The 23,063-nt window shown below is 45.6% G+C and overlaps 1 protein-coding gene across 2 annotated transcripts in view; it reads left to right on the top strand.

Moving 5' to 3' along the window:
• ZZEF1 (zinc finger ZZ-type and EF-hand domain containing 1) overlaps positions 1 to 23,063 on the top strand; it is a 192,308-nt gene that overhangs the window by 31,318 nt on the left and 137,927 nt on the right. For both annotated transcript variants that reach the window (XM_056556404.1, XM_056556405.1), the window contains exons 7-10: positions 2,522 to 2,638; positions 2,722 to 2,900; positions 7,260 to 7,358; positions 9,490 to 9,581. In XM_056556404.1, coding sequence (XP_056412379.1) covers positions 2,522 to 2,638; positions 2,722 to 2,900; positions 7,260 to 7,358; positions 9,490 to 9,581 — 487 coding nt within the window. The remainder of the gene's footprint in view (positions 1 to 2,521; positions 2,639 to 2,721; positions 2,901 to 7,259; positions 7,359 to 9,489; positions 9,582 to 23,063) is intronic.

Here is a 23,063-nt window from a genome sequence, read left to right as displayed (position 1 = left end):
CCTGCACAGTGTTGGGTTGTAAGCACAGGATGGAGATCCTCCATCTCTCTACAAGGAAGAGGTGAAGGGCATGAGCAGCACCGAGATGGAAACCGCCTTAGTACCTTGATGCTGGCTATCTAGACACGGTGAAGGTAGAAGGGAGGAGCATAAACTAGGTGCAAGTAGCCTCTCTACACAGGGGGAAGGGTTTGTGTCCATGAGGAGCACAGTGATGTCACTTCCCTGAACTGACCTGCCCACTTCATTGCCAGGAATTTGAGATTGTAGAGCTGGGATCTCGTGACTGGCTGGGAGCAACTCCATTAGCAGCAGAATGCTGCGGATAACGGGAGAGTGGTGCCATGAAAAGTAACAGGATGCTTACTGCTGTAAGGAAGACGTCACATGGCATCCATCTGGACACTTGTGACAGATAAATAATACTGAAGGTGAAAACCCCCTTTAAATGGACCTAGTATTTCAAGGATGCCTGATATGCTATCAACAGCCTACATGCGTTGGCAACCTGTCCAAATAGGATGTAGGCATATACAAGCAAACACAGACACATTGACAGTGGCCCAAACATAGACAGCTAGTTACTGCATTCTCCAAATGGCTCAATAACAGTTACTAGCTGACTATACTTGGACCATTGAATTCAATGAGGTCCATGCCTGTCCGGGCTCTTATATGCCAACATCCCGTTTTTACAGGTTCCCCATACATGGGCACAATTGTGAATTAAATGTGGCAAAAGAGAGGTTGCATGTCAGCATTTATGCCTTATATAAATGGGTCTTGAGCCAGCAGATATCAACGTGGGTTATTGTGATGTAGCAAGACTCTTTTTTTTGTGCATTTTAAGGCTACATGTCGAATTTGTGTTATTTAACAAAGTAGATAAATATTTTTAAAGCACCTTTATGTAGTATATATATTTCTTTGCCTGTGATTTTGATTATCTATTATCTTTTTCTCCTTTTTTTTTTTTTTTTTTTTTTAATGGCTAGAATAGGCAGCACTCCATGCAACTGAAACCTGATAGAAAAGAACTAGTGCAAGTGTGAACACAGCCTAACAATTATGTGCCATAGAACAGGTTTGTCTGGCAGACTTTTTGCAGGCACCTGTATTTGCATTGTTTTACTGTGTTTATTTTCATTTTATGCAAAGCAGATTTTAAACATCCGAGTCTCCATTTTGTGGCAGAATGGTCATTTTCCTAATAGGAATAATAAAAGTAGCAGAGAGAACTAGCTCGGAAATAACTTTGATTTAAGAAAAAGTCCCTAGCAAAAAATGGTGACTGGATTAGTTGTGAATATAATAAAAAAAAGAGATTTTCTCTCCTAAATGTGGCTAAATTGAGGTGTAAAATCACCTGGGACTCTGCTGCATTGACAAAGATTTAAAGGAACACTAAGCAGAAAAAGCACAATAAATATCATCTTCATGTGTCCCAGGAGATCAGCAACGCCCCTTCATCCTCTTTATCATTGTTCTGTGTGAGTCGCTGTAAGAAACTGGCTGCCACAGTAGCCTCCCTCCTCTTTTCAAAACTATCGAGGAAGGTGTAAAAGTATCTAAACATAAATGTAGCCCGAACCATATACTGCATTTTTTGTAACAAATTGTTCTGACCTATTTTGCATAGTATTACTGCATACTCTGAACGATACAATAAGCTTCAACACTGATTTTAGTGGTGGCTGCAGTATGGAGCACATATTGTAGTCAGCCGGCCAGTCCCCTGTCTAGTGTTAATTGTTTTTCCATTGATGCTGGAATTAAAGGAAACCTGTCACCAGTATATAATCTTGCCTGAACTCCGGCCAGCTTAGACACTGACATGCTCAATCTGTACAATGATGTATGATTCATTATGAAATGCTGCAGCGTTGTTCTAAAGCCAGCTGGGAATGCGGGTCTTCTCCCCACCCCACCAGCTCTGATTGTTCAGAGAGAAGTGTAACTTAAGCTTGATGGGGCAGGGAGAAGTCACCTGGAAATGCCCCAATGCCACCAGAGACTGCCCCAATGACTCCCATTCCCACAGAGGGAGCTTTTCAATTTTTTATGCTGCCTGTAGTTCTGGCAGCATGAAACTGGTGACTAGTTTCATTGGGTACCTATCATTTCACCCAGATAGCTGCATTCGCAGCTCTGAATTCTGACTGTTGGTAAAGGGAATTGCCGGAAGTCCCACAAAGTTGCGTTGCTGTGGGACTTCTGGCAATTCTGTATACCACCCTCTAAACAGTGGGGAAACTGATAGGTGTCCTTTCGGAACAGATAGGAAAGAGTATGACTGCAGGAGCAGACTATGCAAGATCTGTTTGAAATTGTTACCCTGGAGATACTTTGGCCCATCATAGAGTTTTACTGTAGACAGAAAACAATAGGGAATTGTTCATCAAGACCTACAGCAAACCTTTTCATTTTATACTTTAGCACCATAAACAAAAATTGGTTGTGAAGTTCACAGTGCACAGGTTACATATGATGGCTTCATAAGATTAATTTTTTTAATTCCTAGGAAGGCTTTGCAGCACATGACACCTCTTTCCTTAACGCAAGGTACCGCAGAGTTCCCAAATTTCTTATCACCAAATGTTCTTGAAGAGGTAAACAGCTTCCTTATGAGGACGGCAAGGTAATGATGATTTATTATAGAAAGCAACCTTATTTCTTGGGTAAAACATATTATGGAATTAATCCTTCTTGTGTTCTCTTCAGCTGCTGCCCTACACCAGAAGTGGATTTAAATCTCCTTGCATTTGCATTGGCAAGAGGAAATGTAGCTAAAGTGCTTACATCCCTTTGTACCATCATGGATCACATCGATGGGCAATATAAGGCCTCTTCTCTTATTGCTTCCATGGAATCTGTTAGAATTAGTCTACTCTATAAATATGGTATAGTCTTGTTCTTTTTTCCATCTTATCAACCCTCTCCTTCTTTAAATCCTAATGTAGAAATTACAGAATGAACCTTCATCCTAATGATATTGTATTGATGACAGAAATTATAGTTACCATTTTGTATAGGAAACATTTACTCTGAGGAAATTCTACAAGGGACATTTCCTCACTAAATTCCTCTGTACATCCACAATCTTCCTGCTCCAGCAGAAATTATCCGAAATAGGTGCTTATATTCTCCATAGTGTGAATGGGGCGTTATAGTTTACATTGCTGTTGTCAGTAGCTCTTAGAAATAGAAGTAAGGCTGGGTCCACACTACGTTTTGTCCCATACGGGAGCGCATACGGCAGGAGGGAGCTAAAAGCTCGCGCTCCCGTATGTAACCGTATGCGCTCCCGTATGTCATTCATTTCAATGAGCCGACCGGAGTGAAACGTTCGGTCCGGTCGGCTCATTTTTGCACCGTATGCGCTTTTACAACCGGACCTAAAACCGTGGTTGACCACGGTTTTAGGTCCGGTTGTAAAAGCGCATACGGCGCAAAAATGAGCCGACCGGACCGAACGTTTCACTCCGGTCGGCTCATTGAAATGAATGACATACGGGAGCGCATACGGTTACATACGGGAGCGCAAGCTTTTAGCTCCCTCCTGCCGTATGCGCTCCCGTATGGGACAAAACGTAGTGTGAACCCAGCCTAATACTGGCACCAGTGTACAGGACGGTAACCGATTCTGATATCACGCTGAGTTGCTGACACTATATTTTTTTTCAGCAAAACGTAAGCAGTTAATGCAGCAGAACGAATCCAGATTAAAAACATCTTTATTTTAGAAATTTTTAAGACCTCGCCTACAGGATATTTAGCTCTCTTTCTTTCTTTCTTTCTTTCTTTTTCTCTTTCTCTCTCTCTCTTTTTCTCTTTCTCTCTCTCTCTTTTTCTCTTTCTCTCTCTCTCTCTCTCTCTCTCTCTCTCTCTCTCTCTCTCTCTCTCTCTCTCTTTCTCTCTTTCTCTCTCTCTTTCTCAGACTTTTTGTGCTCTGCTTCTTGGCAGTCGGCCCGTTGTACGGCTTTTGCCGTAGTGGCACTTCGTAATCTAGTGGCACTTCGTAGTTCCATGTGGCTCAAGGCCTGGGAAGCTGATGACACTTCCAAGAAATCTCTCACTGAGCTTCCTTTTACTGGGTCTCGACTTCTTGGGAAATGCAGGGATGAGGTTATCTCAGAGGCTTACTGGAGGTAAGAGCTCCTTATTACCACAGAATAAGTCTCGCTGTACTGACTCCTTCTGACTCCCTCTGCTCAGAATGGACGCCCCCACCCGAAGATTCTTCTCGTGCAGGACTCTTGGGTCCGATATGTCGTTTATAACTGCTATTGAATTGAGTTTACTACTTTTTGCAAGGGATCGTTTTTTCCTTCCTGCCCTCGGACCCTTCTCGCTCAGGGAGTGATCATCCCAGTTCTTCCCAATGAGCATTTTTCAGGCTTCTATTCGAACCTGTTTGTACTTCCCAAGAAAGGGCGTTCCGTCTGCCCGATCTTGGATCTGAAGCTCCTCCTCCGTCATTTCCGTATGTAGTCTCTCCGTTCCGTATTGGCATACGTGGATCAAGGGGAGTTTCTGTCCTCGGTGGATATCTGAGACTCCTACCTCCACATTCCCGTTTTTCCGGCACATCAGCGATATCTTCGCTACGCCGTTCCGGAGGGCCGTTTTAAGTTTGTAGCCCTTCCCTTTGGTCTGGCCACGGCTCCAAGGATCTTCACCAAGGTCCTGGTGGCAGTGATCGCCATCCTGCGGGCTCGGGGTGTGTCCGTAATTCCCTACCTGGACGACCTCCTGATCAAGTCTCTGTCTCACTCTTCAGACCTTGTCCCGTTTCGGCTGGGTGACCAGTAATCAGGACAAGTCCGATCTGACTTCCACCCAGTATCTAATCTTCTGGCGAGTGGTCTCTTCATCCAGAAGCCCTTTGCAGAAATCTGCAACCTCTGGGGCTCCCCCGGATGTGGACCTTTTTTGCTTCCCACCACAACCAGAAATTTCCTTGCTTTGTGGCGAAGTCCCAGGATCCCTTGGCCCTAGCCGTGTTCGCCCTGGTGCTTGCTAGGTCGCACATTGCCCTTCCCTATCTTCTCCCTCCTCTTCCTCTCCTTCCCAGGGTCCTGAGGAAGTTCAAAGCAGAGGGCATTCCCGCCATTTTCGTGGCTCCGGACTGGCCCAGGCGGGCGTGGTACACTGACGTGGTTCGTCTAGTGGACGACGTGTCGCTGCGCCTCCCAGTTCGTCCCGAACTGCCCTCTCAGGGTCCCCTTTTCCACCCCAATTTACAGTCGCTGCATTTCACGGCGTGGCAGTTGAGAGAGCAGTTCAGGTCTTATTTTCGTTGGTGTGAATCTCGCTCCTTTTCTCCAGTTACGTTCTCTCTCCCACGACTTATTTTCTTTCCTTTTGACAGTCAGGGCTGGAACAACCCTTGGCTCTCAGTTCCCTTAAGGGACAAGCTTCGGCTCTCTTCATCCTCTTTCAGCATCCCCTGGCGTCCGATCCTCGTATCCGGACTTTTCTGCAGGGTGTTGCTCATGCGGCTCCGCCTTGCACATCTCCTACTCCACCTTGGGATCTAAATTTGGTTCTCAGTGCCCTACAGGGTACTCTCTTCGAACCTCTCTGGGATGTTCCTCTTTGTATCCTTTCCTAGAAGGTGGTCTTCCTCATTGCAGTCACTTCTATTAGGAGGGTTTCGGAGCTGGCAGCCCTCTCCTGCCGTTCTCCCGACCTGGTCTTACACCAGGACACGTTTTTTTTTCATCCAGTCCTGTACATTTTGCCTAAGGTGGTCTCCGCCTTTCACCTAACTGAGGACATCGTCCTTCCGTCCTTTTGTCTTGTTCCATCTCATTCGAGGGAAGGTTTGCTTCATGGTCTTGATGCGGTACAGGCTGTTCAGATTTACCTTTCAGTCCTTTCGCCAGAGTGACTCCTTCTTTGTGCTTTTGGAGGGTCGTCGTAAGGGGCTTACTACTTCGAAGGCGACCTTTTCACGGTGGATCCGTTAATTTCGGAAGCTTACCGCTGCAAGGGGAAGACTCCTCTTTTCAGAGTCTTGGCTCATTCCACTCGTTCCTGCAGGGCCTCCTGGGCTCTCCACAACAAGGCTTCGGCCTTGAAAATTTGTAAGGCGGCTGTGTTCCAGCCTTCCTCCGAAATTGCTTAAATCTTTTGCCCACCCCGGTGACTGCTTTGGTATGTCCCACGGTTTCTGTGTCCCCCAATGGAGACGATCGAGAAAAGTAGATGTTTTATGCTTACTGTAAAATCTCTTTCTCAGAGGATCCATTGGGGGACACAGCACCCACCCATTTATTCTGGTGTTTCTGGTTGTTACCTGTGCGAGGGTGATTTCGGTAAATTTTTATTCTGTGGTTTCCTCGGACAGTTACTGTTTTTTTTCTTGCCTGTCTGTCCTCTCCTACTGCCCTGGGCCTAAACTGATTAGCTCAGGTGCCTGTGGGCGGGTATATCCTGTTGGGAAGGGCCGACTTTTCTTGTTGCCTAGTGTCAAGCCTCCTAGTGGCAGTAGCGTATACCCACGGTTTTTGTTTCCCCCAATGGATCCTCCGAGAGAGATTTTACGGTAAGCATAAAAATCTACTTTTTATTTGGATTCGTTCTGCTGGATTCACTGCTAATGTTTTGCTGAATGACTGTAGGCCACTGCTCCTGGCCAATTGTGTAGATGAACACCAGGGAGACAGTGAGAGCTGGTGTTTTCTATTTATATATAAACAATATATATTTTTAATTTGCCACATGTAAGGAGGGTCATATATAGCAATTTACACCATAGATTTGTGATCTTCACTATATAAAATGAATTGGGTGTGGTGGAACTTTTTAACTGATTTAACTGAAAAAAAAAAAAAACTGGTTAATATTTTTACATGTTTTATAATGTGTTTGAGTCATAGTCTTTGTCACTTGCCATAAAGTCATTACGAGATAGGACAATAAGTTGTTGATTTTATCCTTATGTCATCATATAAGTATTTACTATTTTATCTACAAAACCAAAAACAGTGATAGGCTAGATAACATTAATTGTTATCTGCTATTCATCAGGCCAGGTACAGTTGTCTAAGCCCCAGCATTTCAGTCTGTTGGATATGTACTCCAGAGCTGTAAATGTCATATTGTGAAGGGTTTTAAGGAACTTATGCTGTGCATTAGCAGGTTGCACAATGTGTGATCATAGCCATGAGGTTATCTCTATGTAATTTGTGGCTTATGAACCATGCTTTCTTTTTTTAATCTGTTTTTATTATTTATCATCTTTTTTATTTTAGGAAGACCATTGCAATTTACCTTACTTGCTTGTGATGTCAAAGGGAAAGAGGACAAATCGGGACCAGAAAATTTGTTAGTCGAACCGTGGACAGGGGATGGTGAGTAATTTTATTTTTTTTGTTTTTAAAGACATATATTCTAGCTAGGATATATTCTATCTATCTATATATCTATATATCTATATCTATATCTATATCTATATCTATATCTATATCTATATCTATATATATATATATAATATATACCGTATTTATCGGCGTATAACACGCACTTTTTAGGCTAAAATTTTTAGCCTAAAGTCTGTGTGCGTGTTATACGCCGATACACCCCCAGGAAAGGCAGGGGGAGAGAGGCCGTCGCTGCCCGCTTCTCTCCCCTGCCTTTCCTGGGGTCTAGAGCGCTGCTGTCGGCCCTTTTCACCCCCTGGTTATCGGCGCCGCTGCCCGTTCTGTCCCCCTGACTAGCGGTGCCGGCGCCGATAGCCAGGGGGAGAGAAGCGGCGCCGACAGCCAGGGGGAGAGAAGGGGCAGCGGCACCCATTGCCGGCGCCGCTGCCCCGTTGCCTCCCCCCATCCCCGGTGGCATAATTACCTGAGTCGGGTCCGCGCTGCTCCAGGCCTCCGTCGCGTGTCCCCGGCGTCATTGCTATGCGCTGAACGGCGCGGCGCTCTGACGTCATGTGCAGCGCCGTTCAGCGCATAGCAATGACGCCGGAAACGCACGACGGAGGCCTGGAGCAGTGCGGACCCGACTCAGGTAATTATGCCACCGGGGAGGCAACGGGGCAGCGGCGCCGTCAATGGGTGCCGCTGCCCCTTCTCTCCCCCTGGCTGTCGGCGCCGCTTCTCTCCCCCTGGCTATCGGCGCCGGCACCGATAGTCAGGGGGACAGAACGGGCAGCGGCGCCGATAACCAGGGGATGAAAAGGGCCGACAGCAGCGCTCTAGACCCCAGGAAAGGCAGGGGGAGAGAAGCGGGCAGCGACGGCCTCTCTCCCCCTGCCTTTCCTGGGGGTATATCGGGGTATACACTCGCACACACGCACCCTCATTTTATCATGGATATTTGGGTAAAAAACTTTTTTTTACCCAAATATCCTTGGTAAAATGAGGGTGCGTGTTATAGGCCGGTGCGTGGTATACCCCGATAAATACGGTATATAATATATTCTAGCTATCGGCCGATAATCACGATTTTGGGCATTATCGGTATCGGCAATTACCTTGCCGACAATGCCCCTCCCCCACCGCACATTGAGTTGCACCGTCCCGGCCCCATTGCCTCCCCCATCCCCGGTTTTATAATTACCTGTTCCCGGGGCCCGGGGTCCACGCTACTTCTGGCTCCTGCTGTGTCCTGCATTACTCTGTGCACAATGACGAGTGACGCGACGTGACGTCACCGTCAGTGCGCACAGTGACAGCTCAGGAGGACGCCACCGGAGCCAGATGTAGAGTGGACCCCGGGTACAGGTAATTATAAAACCGGGGATGGGGGAGGCAATGGGGCCGGGGGGGGGGGGGTGCGACGCAGTGCGGTGGGCCGGTAGGGGGCACGGAGTGGGGGGGGGGGGGTCGTTTGTTGGTGGCGATGATGGGACTCAGGACCCCCAGACAGGCAGGGGGAGAGAAGCGGGTGCCGGCGGTGGTCTATGGCACCGCAAAAGCCACTGCAGTTCATTGATTTAAAGCACCCGCTTTAAATCAATGATCTGCAGCGGTGTCGCAAATGGATAAATAGCCCATAACTTAAACCAGAATATCGGTATAAGTTATCGGCTATCGGACCTAAAAAAAAACGATATCGGTCAATCCCTGATTCTAGCGTTGATTTTTCTAAAAATAGTGCATACTTTTCCTCCCTGATTCCCCCATCGCTGGTGTCTTGATGTGGCAGATCCCTGCTGCTGCGGTCATCAGCCTTAGCCATTTTCTGTAATGTAAAGCAGTAGGGCAATAGTAACGTCAGATCTGCTGCTGTGGGAGAGCAGGGAATTTTTTCTAATTCACCCTCACTCACTTATTAAAAAATAAAAATAGTCGTGACTGGAAAAACCCTTTAAGATTACATATAGCGCATATAAATTATCAGAAGGTGTGCAATATTTTCTGGTAGAATATCATACAGTTTTAACTTTAAGGTTTTGTGTTTTTAAATTACATTTGTGTGTAATTATTTTAAAAGTATATTAAACTCTCTCATGTCTTTTTTGTGTGTTTGCTTCCTAAGGATTTCTTACAGAGACCGGAAAAACAAGGGCTAGCATTATCCTTTCTGCTGCAGCAGAATCAACCTTTCAGGTTACACAAATGAGGATTAGGGTAAGCCTGTGTTTAGGAACAAAAAATGTAAAAGTCTATCTGTATGTATCTACATATATTTTTAATATGCATACGCCCTTGCGTCCTGGTACTTAAGGACGAAGGGCGTATCCGTACGCCCGTGGGAATTTCGGTCCCCGCCGGGCGGGGACCGGACCGGGGTGACTGCTGATATCGATCAGCAGGCAACCCGTTGAAATGCCCAGGGGGGTCATTAGGCACCCCCCCATGTCGGCGATCGGCGCAAAGCGCAAGTGAATTCACACTTGTGATTTGCGCCGATTCCGGGTCATTACGGATCTATGGTGACCCGGAATACAAGGGCATCGCAGTTGTCTAAGACACCCACGATCCCCCTGAAGCGATAGGAGTGAGGTGGCAGGGTTGCCACCCTTCCTATCCCTGCTATTGGTGGTCTAGACGCAACCACCAATAGCAGATCGGGGAAAACGAAGAGGATCGAATGCTGTCGTCCACTTACCGATTCGGAGGCTGCCTAGCGACGGTGATCGGCGGGCGGCGACTGAGATCTGCGGGCGGCGTGCGGCAGAAGAGGACGGCTCCCTGGATGCGACGGAAGCCGGTGAGTTGTCTCGACATGCTGGGAGTTGTAGTTGCGTAACTCCAGCTGTTGCATAACTACATCTCCCAGCATGCCCTTCTGTGATCAGCACATGCCGGGAATTGTAGTTTTGCAACAGCTGGAGGCACAATGGTTGGAAAATACTGAGCTAGGTAACAGAACCTAACTGAAGGTTTTCCAACCAGTGTGCCTCCAGCTGTTGCAAAAGTACAACTCCCAGCATGCACAGTCTGTCAGTACATGCTGGGAGTTGTAGTTTTGAAACAGCTGGAGGTTTGCCCCCCATGTGAACGTACAGGGTACATTCACACAGGCAGGTTTACAGTAAGTTTCCTGCTTCAAGTATAAGCTGCGGCAAATTTTACGCCGCAGCGCATATTCCTGGCGGGAAACTCACCGTAACCTGCCAGTGCGAATGTACCCTAAAAACACTACACTAACACATAATAAAGGGTAAAGCACTACATAAACACCCCCTTACACTGCCCCCCAATAAAAATGAAAAACGTATTGTACGGCAGTGTTTCCAAAACGGAGCCTCCAGCTGTTGCAAAACAACAACTCCCAGCATTTCCGGACAGCCACTGACTGTCCAGGCATGCTGGGAGTTTAGCAACAACTGGAGGCACCCTGTTTGGAAATCATTGGCGTAGAATACCCCTATGTCCACCCCTATGGAATCCCTATGGAATCCCTAATTTAGTCCTCAAATGCACATGGCGCTCTCTCACTTCGGAGCCCTGTCGTATTTCAAGGAAACAGTTTAGGGCCACACATGGAGTATTTCCGTAATCTGGAGAAATTGCACTACAAATCTTTGGCGGGCTTTTTCTCCTTTTACCCCTTATGAAAAGGAAAAGTTGGGGTCTACACCAGCCTGTTAGTGTAAAAAAAAAATATTTTTTACACTAACATGCTGGTGTTGCCCTTTACTTTTTATTTTCACAAGAGGTAAAATGGGAAAAAAAGACCCCAAAATTTGTAACGCAATTTCTCCTGAGTACGGAAATACCCCATTTGTGGGCGTAAAATGCTCTGCGGACGCATAACAAGGATCAGGAATTTTTTTTTTCATTTACACATCCGACTTAACCCCTTAAGGACCGAGCCCTTTTTCACCTTAAGGACCGGAGCGTTTTTTGCAATTCTGACCACTGTCACTTTAAACATTAATAACTCTGGAATGCTTTTAGTTATCATTCTGATTCCGAGATTGTTTTTTCGTGAAATATTCTACTTTAACTTAGTGGTAACATTTTATGGTAACTTGCATCCTTTCTTGGTGAAAAATCCCCAAATTTGATGAAAAAAAAGAAAATTTTGCATTTTTCTAATTTTTAAGCTCTCTGCTTGTAAGGAAAATGGATATTCAAATTAAATTTCTTTTTGGGTCACATATACAATATGTCTACTTCATGTTTGCATCATAAAATTGATGAGTTTTTACTTTTGGAAGACACCAGAGGGCTTCAAAGTTCTGCAGCAAATTTCAAATTTTTCACAAAATTTTGAAATTCGATATTTTTCAGGGACCAGTTCAGTTTTGAAGTGGATTTGAAGGGTCTTCATATTAGAAATACCCCATAAATGACCCCATTATAAAAACTACACCCCCAAAAGTATTCAAAATGACATTCAGTCAGGGTTTTAACCCTTTAGGTGTTTCACAGGAATAGCAGCAAAGTGAAGGAGAAAATTCAAAATCTTCATTTTTTACACTCGCATGTTCATGTAGACCCAATTTTTGAATTTTTGCAAGGGGTAAAAGGAGAAAATTTTTACATATATTTGTAACCCAATTTCTCTCGAGTAAGCACATACCTCATATGTCTATGTAAAGTGTTCGGCGGGCGCAGTAGAGGGCTCAGAAGGGAAGGAGCGACAAGGGGATTTTGGAGAGAACATTTTTCTGAAATGGTTTTTGGGGGGCATGTCACCTTTTAGGAAGCCCCTAGGGTGCCAAAACAGCAAAAAAAAAAAAAAACATGGCATACCATTTTGGAAACTAGACCCCTTGGGGAACGTAACAAGGGGTAAAGTGAACCTTAATACCCCACAGGTGTTTCATGACTTTTGCAAATGTAAAAAAAAAAAAAAAAAAGATTTACCTAAAATGCTTTTCCCAAAAAATTTACATTTTTAAAAAGGGTAATAGCAGAAAATACCCCCCAAAATTTGAAGCCCAATTTCTCCCGATTCAGAAAACATCCCATATGGGGGTGAAAAGTGCTCTGCTGGCGCACTACAGGTCTCAGAAGAGGAGTCGTCACATTTGGCTTTTTTGAAGGAAATTTTGCTCTGGGGGCATGCCGCATTTAGGAAGCCCCTATGGTGCCAGGACAGCAAAAAAAACCTCACATGGCATACCATTTTGGAAACTAGACCCCTTGGGGAACGTAACAAGGGGTAAAATGAACCTTAATACCCCACAGGGGTTTCACGACTTTTGCATAAGTAAAAAAAAAAAAAAAAATTTTACCTAAAATGCTTGATTTTCCCAAAAAATTACATTTTTACAAAGGGTTAAAGCAGAAAATACCCCCCAAAATTTGAAGCCCAATCTCTCCCGATTCAGAAAACACCCCATATGGGGGGGAAAAGTGCTCTGCTGGCGCACTACAGGTCTCAGAAGAGGAGTCACATTTGGCTTTTTGGAAGGAAATTTTGCTCTGGGGGCATGCCGCATTTAGGAAGCCCCTATGGTGCCAGGACAGCAAAAAAAAAACCACATGGCATCACATTTTGGAATCTAGACCCCTCCGCTAAAGTAACAGTTATACAGTGAGTACTTAAACCTCACAGGTTTTTTGAACAGTGGGCCGTAAAAGTGAAAAATTTGATTTTTTTTGCACTATATTGATAGTGTTACCCCAAATGTTTCATTTTCACATTGGGTAATAGGGCAAAAGGCCCCCAAAATTTGTAGAACAATTTTGTCTGAGAAACAAAAATACCCCATATGTGGATGTAAATTGCTCTGTGGACGCACTGCAATGCTCAGAATAGAAGGAGTGAAAATTTTGTTGAAATTGAAGTCGGGGGTCCCGTGCATTTATAAAGCCCCCAAAAGCAAAAATAAACCCACATGTGACACCATTTTTAGAAACTACACCCCTCAATGAACGTAACAAGGGGTACAGTGGGAAATAACACCTCACAGGTTTTTTGAAAAGTGGTCCATAAATTGGAAAATTTTATTTTTTTACACTAAAATGCTGGCGTTATCCAATTTTTTACATTTTCACAAGGGTTAATATGAGATATTGGGTTACAAATTTTTGAGGGCATTTCCCCCTGACTATAAAAATACATCCACATATGGGGTAACATGCTGGGCGGGCGCACAACAAGGCTCAGAAGTCATAGAGGTCACTTTGTATTTGTGGCCTATGGCATATCAGTAGCTGACGGTTACATACATTCCGAGGAAAATACAAAAATGAAACACCCACATGTGACACCATTACAGAAAGTACCCACCCTGAGGAATGGGTATAGGGGTAAAGAGGACATTTTTAACGCACAGGTGTTTCCTAAATTTATTTTCCAGGAATGGATGAAGGGTAGCTTTTGAAAATTGCAATTTTCAACCTATGCTCTGCTTCATCTTTCTGGGAACAACTAACATGTGACTCCGAATTGTCGCCTGGAAATACGACAGAGCTCAGCGAGAACTCTTCGCATTTGAGGTGGATGTTTGTTACGGACCTAACAGTTACATACATTCAGAGGAAAATACAAGAAAGGAACATCCATATGTGAGAATACTACAAACAGTACACCCCCTAGGGAAGGTGTATAGGGTGAAGTGGAGATTTGGAACAGACGGGTGTTCCCTTCATTTTCCAGGAATGGATGAAGAGTACTATGGGGGGAAGAAAATTGCAATTTTAGAACTGATATGCCAATTATTTTCCCAGAATGATGACCCAGAGTACAGCCAAAAGTAAAAATGATGCCCGCCCCCAAACCCTATACTCTGAATCATCATTCTGGGAAGGGGATGTGTGGGGCCGTCCCTATTCTGTTACCTCAAATGCACAACCCGCTCAGGTGGGGAGAGAGAGCGTTGCGCATTTGAGGCAACTGCAAACCTCCAATGCCGTTGACTCTGTGTCCCATAACCCATTTTTTGGGGGACACAGATGTTATGAGGGGCATTGGGAAAGAGCTTTTGGGTTTGATTTTTTGGGGGTAGGGTATTTTGGTATAAAATTTGGAAGTCAATGTACCCTGGACTGGTACATTGGAGCCGAATTCTGGGGAATTAAAATCAGAGAAAAGGATTAAAAATGTAGTACTCCATGGAAGTGTGATGCTCCCTGAAGCAGTTTTTAACGCAGAGGCCCGGATGATCGGGGCAAGTGTCACATTGAGTGGTGGTGTCCTTCCGAATCCCCCTCCTGTGACACACTCTGCATTTTTTCTGAGATCGTCCTTTCTTTCCAGTGTGGGGGACCTCACCTGGAAAGTGTTGGCCGGGGACGATCCGGGGCACTGAAGTTCCAGAGGTGCTCTGACCCGCTCTTTGGCGGTCACCAAAGATGAGGGCCCTTAGAACTACCTCTTGAAACTCCAGGTATGTCCCTGTGTTGCCAGCGTTCTGGTACAGTATAAAAGAGTTGTACATGGCAACCTGTACCATGTAGACCGCAACCTTTTTATACCATACACGTGTTTTCTGCATGGCATTATATGGCTTGAGGACTTGATCAGAAAGATCAACTCCCCCCATATACCGATTGTAGTCCAGAATACAATCGGGCTTGATGACCGGTCCCGCGGTACCTCGCACAGGGACAGGGGTGCTGCCATTCCCATGAATTGTGGTGAGCATAAGGACAACAGGTTCTCATGGGAAAAGGCACGGGACTCACCCCGGGGGATAGGAGCATGTAGGGGATGGGGCGGAAGGCCTCTTTGATTCTTCCGGACTGTCCCACAAGCGACCGTGGATCTGGCAGCGAGGGATGTGAAGAGAGGGATACTAGTATAAAAGTTATCCACGTAAAGGTGGTAACCTTTATCTAGCAATGGGTGCAAAAGGCCCCAAACGATTTTCCCGCTAACACCCAGAGTGGGGGGACATTCTGGGGGTTCAAAACGGGAATCTCGTCCCTCATACACTATAAACTTGCAAGTGTACCCGGAGGTACTCTCGCAAAGTTTATACATCTTCACGCCATACCGCGCTCGCTTGGTCGGGATGTATTGCCGGAAGCTGAGTCTCCCCTTGAAGCTGATGAGCGACTCATCAATAGAGACCTCCCGCCCCGGGACATAGGCCTCCCAAAATCTGGCCCCGAAGTGATTGATGACCGGCCTGATTTTATACAGTCGGTCATACGCGGGATCAGTTCGGGGGGGACATGCCGCATTATCAGCATAATGCAAACATCTCCGAATGGCCTCGAACCGGGAGCGTGCCATGGCCATACTGTAGAGGGGTGTCTGGTAAAAGATGTGCCCAGTCCAATATTGCCTGACACTGGGTTTTTTAACTATACCCATATGCAGCGCGAGGCCCCAAAAGGTCCTCATTTCGGCTGCATCGACTGGAGTCCAGCCGTCGGGTCTAGCTAAAAGTGAGCCCGGGTTAGCGGCGACGAACTGTTGGGCGTACAGATTCGTCTGTGTAACCATCAAATTAACAAAGTCGTCACTGAAAAAATGACCGAAAAAGTCCTTTTCAGTGAACCCGGCGATGTTAATTTTGATTCCTGAGTCGCCAACAAACTCAGGAATCACGGGCTCGTGGTCCGCTGGCTCAGCCCAGTCAAGTTCTCCGGTACGATGTACCAGTGATCTTGGCAGGGGGGCTTCACTAGTATGAGCGCCAGGGGGACTCATACTAGCATGGGGCACAGGGTCAAGGGCAGAGGAGGTTTGCGGCACCGCACGGCGGCGTCTCCGCCGCCTTGGTGGCTCATCATCAGAACTAGATGATGAGGAGGACGATGAAATAAGGAAGGTGGGGTCTTCATCGTCCTCTGAGCCGCTCTCGGTGTCGGAGGCAATTATGTCATATGCCTCCTCCGCCGAAAACACTCTGCGGGCCATTTCCCTACTCTGATGGGGATACGGCGCTGTGTGTGTGCTGCGTGTGGTGTGGTGCGATACTACCTCCCTAACCCGCCCTAGCCTAACCTAACCTAACCCGCCCTAACAAAAAAAATATATAAAATAAAAAGGGGATTTTTTTTTTTTTTAAAAAGGGGACTTCTAGCGCAAAAAAGCCCTGCGCCAAAAAAAAGCGTTTATCTAATCAGTGGTGTGCGCACTGATTAGCGCTTGTGGCGGCAGGGGGCGCAGAAGTCAGTGGGGGGGTCCGGCCACTCAGCCCAGAACAGTGGCTGGTGGCTTGTTCACAGACCCCCACACAAAAAACCCGAAAAATAAAATAAAAAAAACGCTTTACCCCGAAAAAAAAATGCACCCACCTGAACCCCAAAAAAACGCTGATCAGTGATAAATCACTGACAGCGGTGGGACAGGCTGCACACACAGGTACGGTCCGTCAACACAGTACACTCCTGCTACTGGTGGCACGGACCGCCTATGGGTGCAAAAAAAAAATACGCGTTAACCGAAAAAAGTGCCTTTACCACAAAAAAAAACGCTGATCAGTGATAAATCACTGACAGCGGTGAGACACGCCGCACACACAGGTACGGTCCGGCCACACAGTACACGCCTGCTACTGGTGGCACGGACCGCCTATGGGTGCAAAAAAAACGCTAGAAAACGCAAAAAAAAGCGCCGGCACCACAAAAAAAAAACGCTGATCAGTACTACGGGACTGATCAGCGGCGGGTGGGCTTTAACAAACTGTGGCGGACCACTCTTTTATAACTAACTTAGGGAAAAAAAAAAAAAAAGAGATCTGCGCCAAAAAAAAAGGCTGGCGGCAGACCGCAGCGACCCAGCAGGGCCGGGGTCACGCAGCTAAAGGTGCTACGGACCCACGGACACCCACTGAGGTACGCCGAAAAAAAAAAGGCTTTTTTTTAACCCTAACCTGTCCCTACCTAATCTAAAGCTAACCCTGTGTGATTTCTGTGCCAAGGGGCCACAGAAAAGGGGGCAAGGGGCACTTTTTTCAACTGAGGGGATGGTGGGCAGCACGTGGCTCCGTCCTGCACACCAGATCTAAGTGGAATGGGGGGCAGAACGGAGCAACGTGCTCCTAGCCCCCTCCATCCCCTCCCATTACTATGTGATTGGTGTGGCCACTTTGGCCACCCAATCACAACTGTACTGAGGGGGGTGGCCACAATGCCAGCCCCCAGTACAGTACGGATGGTGATTGGTGGTGTATACTACACCACCAGTCACCATCTATATCCGGGTCACAGGGTCACACGTGACCCTGATGACCCGGAACCGCTGCAGAACGCCGGTAAGTAGTTACCGGCGTCCTGCAGCGATCGCCGGTATAGGAGGTCCTCCGGACCTCCTCCGGCACACTGCCGGGATGTCTGCTGATAGAAATCAGCAGACATCCGGCTCCGATCCCCGCCCGGCGAGCGGCGGGGAACGGAATCGCAGCGCATCGCTCATCTGAATTGATGAGCGATGTGCTGCGATCGCCGACATGGGGGGACATAATGACCCCCCTGGGCGATATGCCGGGATGCCTGCTGATTTCAGCAGGCATCCGGCTCCGGCGCCCCTCCGGCTAGCGGTGGGGGCCGGATTTCCCACGGGCGTATGGATACGCCCTCGGTCCTTAAGGACTCGGACCATACGCCCTATGTCCTGAAGAGGTTAAAGGAAAAGGACAATGAATTCTTCACACTGCATTGGCACCTAAACTGTAACCCCATTGAACTTTTTTGTGATAAACTGGAACAGGCTGTGAGATTTTCTCCCCTTCCCTTCTGAGCCCTCTACTGCGCCCGCCGAACACTTGACATACACATATGAGGTATTTTCTTACTCGAGAGAAATTGGGTTACAAATTTTGAGAGAATTTTATGGGGTCATTTATGGGGTATTTCTAACCAGAAGACCCTTCAAATCCACTTCAAACCTGAACTGGTCCCTGAAAATTTCCGATTTTGAAATTTTTGCGAAAAATTAGAAAATTGCTGCTGAACTTTGAAGCCCTCTGATGTCTTCCAAAAGTAATTTTTTGAATTTTTCACCAAGAAATTATGCAAGTATCGACGAAAATTTACCACTAACATAAAGTAGAATATGTCACGAAAAAGCAATCTCGGAATCAAATTTATAAGTAAAAGCATCCCAGAGTTATTAATGCTTAAAGTGACAGTGGTCAGATTTGCAAAAAATGCTCCCGTCCTTAGGGTCATAATGGGTTCCGTCCCCAAGGGGTTAAGACCTTTATTTTAAAGTCTAGATTTTACAAAGTGATTACAGTGTAATATTTCTCCAAGGCTTTTTCTTTTACAATGTTGTATACATACAAGAAAAAATAACATCGAGCACTCACTATATACTGTAAGATTCTTCTTTATTTCATGTAAAATTTTAAACGAAAAGAGAACTGTGGCGTAAATTTTTTTTAAGTCCCCCTGTTCCTGGGCTGCAAAACATAAGAAACAAACTTTAACTCACCTTCCTACATTCCCCTGTTGCGGAGATATCGGCATCCCGTTCATCCGGCGCTGCTTGATTCCTTGCTTCTCAGGCTCCAAACTTCACAGTGCAGGTAGTGTATCGCTGGCCACAGCGATATCCCGCCCTCGGCTGGTGATAGGCTGAGCGCACTGTCGTAAGGAGCTCGGGCCCCGCCTGTTGCCCAGGCTCCTTACATGACTGTCCGAGGTGGGACATCCCTGCGGCCGGTGATACGCTGCCTGCACTGTGACGTTTCGAGCCTAAGAAGCCAGCAGCACCGGAGGAATGGAATGCCGATATCTCCGAAACGGGGGAACATAGGAAGGTGAGTTAAAGTTTGTTTCTTATGTTTATGCAGCCCGGCACAGGGGTATTTCCATATTCAGAAGAAATGGGGTTACAAATTTTGGGAGTCTTTTTCTCCTATTACCCCTTGCGAAACTGAAAAATTCGGGGTAACACAAGCATTTTAGTGAAAAAAATCACATTTTTCATTTTCACATCCAACCTGTGGGGTTTTAAGGTTCACTGTACCCCTTGTTACCTTCCTTGAGAGGGTGTAGTTTCCAAAATAGAATGCCATGTGTTTTTTTTTCTTCTTGTTCTGGCACCACAGAAGCTTCCTAAATGCGACATGCCCCTCCAAAAACAATATTAGCAAAATTCACCCTCCAAAATCCCATTGTCACTCCTTCCCTTCTGAGCCCTCTACTGCGCCCGCCGAACACTTTAAATCCATATATGAGGTATTTCCTTACTCGAGAGAAATTAGGTTACAAATTTTGGGGGGATTTCTTTCCTTCTACCCCTTGTAAAAATAAAAAATAAATGGCTCTAAAAGAACATGCGACATATTGTATATGTAAATCAATATATAATTTGTTTGAGATGTCCATTTTCCTTTATATTCAAAGTAAAAAAAATGCTAAATTTAAAAAATTTACCTAAATATTTGCTATTTTTCACCAAGGAATGATGAAAAGTATTGCCGAAAATTTACCACTAGCATAAAGTAGAATATGTCACGAAAAAACAATCTCTGAATCAGAATAAAAAGTAAAAGCATCCCAGAGTTATAACCCCTTAAGTAGGGATCGACCGATTATCGGTGTGGCCGATATTATCGGCTAATATTCATGATTTTGGACATTATCGGTATTGGCGACGTCACAGTCGGTGCGCACAGTGAAAGCTCAGGACGCTGCCGAAGCCAGAAGTAGCGCGGACCCCGGGAACCGGTAATTATAAAACCGGGGATGGGGGAGGCAATGGGGCTGCGGCGGTAGTTGGACTCAGGACCGGCAGGGGGAGAGAAGCAGGCGGCGGTCTCTTGCCAGAGGACAGGCAGGGGAGGGGGGCGGCGGGGGCAGTGGTTGGACTAGGGAGGAGGCCAGGCAGGGGGAGAGAAGCGGGTGGCGGTCTCTGGCCCTGCAAAAGCCGCTGCAGTTCATTGATTTAAAGCGCCCGCTTTAAATCATTGATCTGCAGCGGCTTCTGGGGGGAAAATAGCCGATAATTTATACCGGAATATCGGCTATCGGCATCAAAGTTCACAGATTATCGGTATCTGCCCTAAAAAATCAATATCGGTCGATCCCTACCCTTAACCCCTTAACGACGCAGGACGTATATCAACGGCCGGGACCCGCGGCTAATACCACACATCGCCGATCGTGGCAATGTGAGGTACTAACCCTTTAGAAGCGGCGGTCAAAGCTGACCGCCGCTTCTAAAGCGAAAGTGAAAGTGACCCGGCTTCTCAGTCGGGCTGTTCGGGACCGCCGCGGTGAAATTGCGGCGTCCCGAACAGCTGACAGGACACCGGGAGGGCCCTTACCTGCCTCCTCGGTGTCCGATCGGCGAATGACTGCTCCGTGCCTGAGATCCAGGCAGGAGCAGTCAAGCGCTGATAACACTAATCACAGGCGTGTTAATACACGCCTGTGATCTGTGTAAAAGATCAGTGTGTGCAGTGTTATAGGTCCCTATGGGACCTATAACACTGCAAAAAAAATGTTAAAAAAAAGTGTTAATAAAGGTAATTTAACCCCTTCCCTAATAAAAGTTTGAATCACCCCCCCTTTTCCCATAAAAAAATAAAACAGTGTAAAAAAATAAATAAATAAACATATATGGTATCGCCGGGTGCGTAAATGTCCGAACTATAAAAATATATCATTAATTAAACCGTACAGTCAATGGCGTACCCGCAAAAAAATTCCAAAGTCAAAAAAAGCGCATTTTTGGTCACTTTTTATATCATTAAAAATGAATAAAAAGTGATCAAAAAGTCTTATCAAAATAAAAATCATACCGATAAAAACTTCAGATCACGGCGCAAAAAATGAGCCCTCATGCCGCCCTGTACGTGGAAAAATAAAAAAGTTATAGGGGTCAGAAGATGACATTTTTAAAATTTTCCTGCATGTAGTTATGATTTTTTTCCAGAAGTGCGAATAAATCAAACCTATATAAGTAGGGTATCATTTTAACCGTATGGACCTACAGAATAATGATAAGGTGTAATTTTTACCGAAATATGCACTGCGTAGAAACGGAAGCCCCCAAAAGTTACAAAATGGCATTTTTTTCTTCGATTTTGTCGCACAACGATTTTTTTTCCGTTTCGCCGTACATTTTTGGGTAAAATGACTAATGTCACTGCAAAGTAGAATTGGCGACGCAAAAAATAAGCCATAATATGGATTTTTAGGTGGAAAATTGAAAGGGTTATGATTTTTAAAAGGTAAGGAGGAAAAAACGAAAGTGCAAAAACAGAAAGTGGTTAAGGGACACAGCCCATTTTGACCTTAAGGACACAAACAATTTTATTTTTGTGTTTTTTGTTTTTTCCTCCTCGCCTTCTAAAATTCATAACTCTTTTATATTTCCATTCCCAGACCCATATGAGGGCTTGTTTTTTGTGTGACCAGATGTACTTTTGTAATGACATCACTCATTTTACCCTAAAATGTATGGTAAACCCAAAGAAATATTTTTTGTGTAAGGAAATTTAAAACGAAAATCGTAATCTAGCAAATTTGGGGGGGGTTTCTTTTTCACGCTGTACACTTTGCAGTAAAAATTACATGTTTTCTTTACTGTCTGGATCAATACGATTAAAATGATACCCATGGTTACATACTTTTCTATTATTGCACTGCTGTTAAAAAATCTCAAACTTTTAAAATTGCCCTATTTTGACCACCTCTAACTTTCTTATTTTTCAATAATAGGGGATATGTGAGGGCTCATTTTTTGCGCCACAATCTGTAGTTTGTTTTGGTACCACATTTGCGTATATGTGACTTTTTGATCACTTTTTATGATAAGGGATCATTAACATATATTTATAATTCGGACATTTACGCACGCGGCGATGCCAAATATGTTTATTATTTATCTTTTTTTAACGCTTTTTTTGTATTAACCTGTTGGGGACGAAGGGCGTATGGATACGCCCTTGCGTCCTGGTACTTAAAGGACAACTGTAGTGGTCAAAAATCCCTGCCCAAATGTTCCCCAAACAAAAGTTATACAATTCAGTCAATTAGTCCTATTTACCTATATGCAGCCGTTTCTGAGATATTAGAGTTGCCAGCATAGCCCAGTAGTCCTGCGTCCGTCCCCTATTCATTACATTGCAGCCGCCATCTTGGGGACGGAGATCTCTTCCTCCCAGCAGTGTTTGTGCTCCCCCTAGCCTCTGTCAGCTCCTCCCTCTTATGCATATGCATGAGCGGGTGCTTTCTGAGGCAGCCATAGGCTCATCCTCAGAAACGCCCCTATCTGTAAGATTCAATCAGGGGGAGAATGAGGACGTCCACAGCTCCTCCCCCCTCCCCTGCTCTGTCTACATAGGACCTCACTTATCACGGGGAGGTTTCAAGTTTTCATGGGGGAAAACACAGAGCAAACCACAGAGCGGGGAGGGGAGGACGTGTGTGTGAGGGAGACATATAACACTGCAGGGGCTGGTGGTGTATAGACTACAGGGAATAAATATCATACTGGAGATGATTCTGTGTGTGAGGGGGGGGGACTACTGAATGACACATGCTGGGAGTTGTAGTCCCTGTTATGTGTGTGTGTATGCCAGTGTTTCCCAACCAGGGAATGCTGGGAGTAGTAGTTTTGCAACATCTGGAGGCACCCTGGTTGGGAAACATTGGTGTATGAACTACAACTCCCAGGAGATTACAGAGATACAATAGAGGTGTTGGTGAACTACAACCCCCAGGAAACTACAGAGATACAATAGAGGTGTTGGTGAACTACAACTCCCAGGAGACTACAGAGATACAATACAGGTGTTG

Source organism: Hyla sarda, chromosome 2 (assembly GCF_029499605.1).
Source record: "Hyla sarda isolate aHylSar1 chromosome 2, aHylSar1.hap1, whole genome shotgun sequence".
NCBI lineage: Eukaryota > Metazoa > Chordata > Amphibia > Anura > Hylidae > Hyla > Hyla sarda.
The sequence above is the reverse complement of the archived record's forward strand: the minus strand, read 5'-3'. Positions and strand labels throughout refer to the sequence as shown.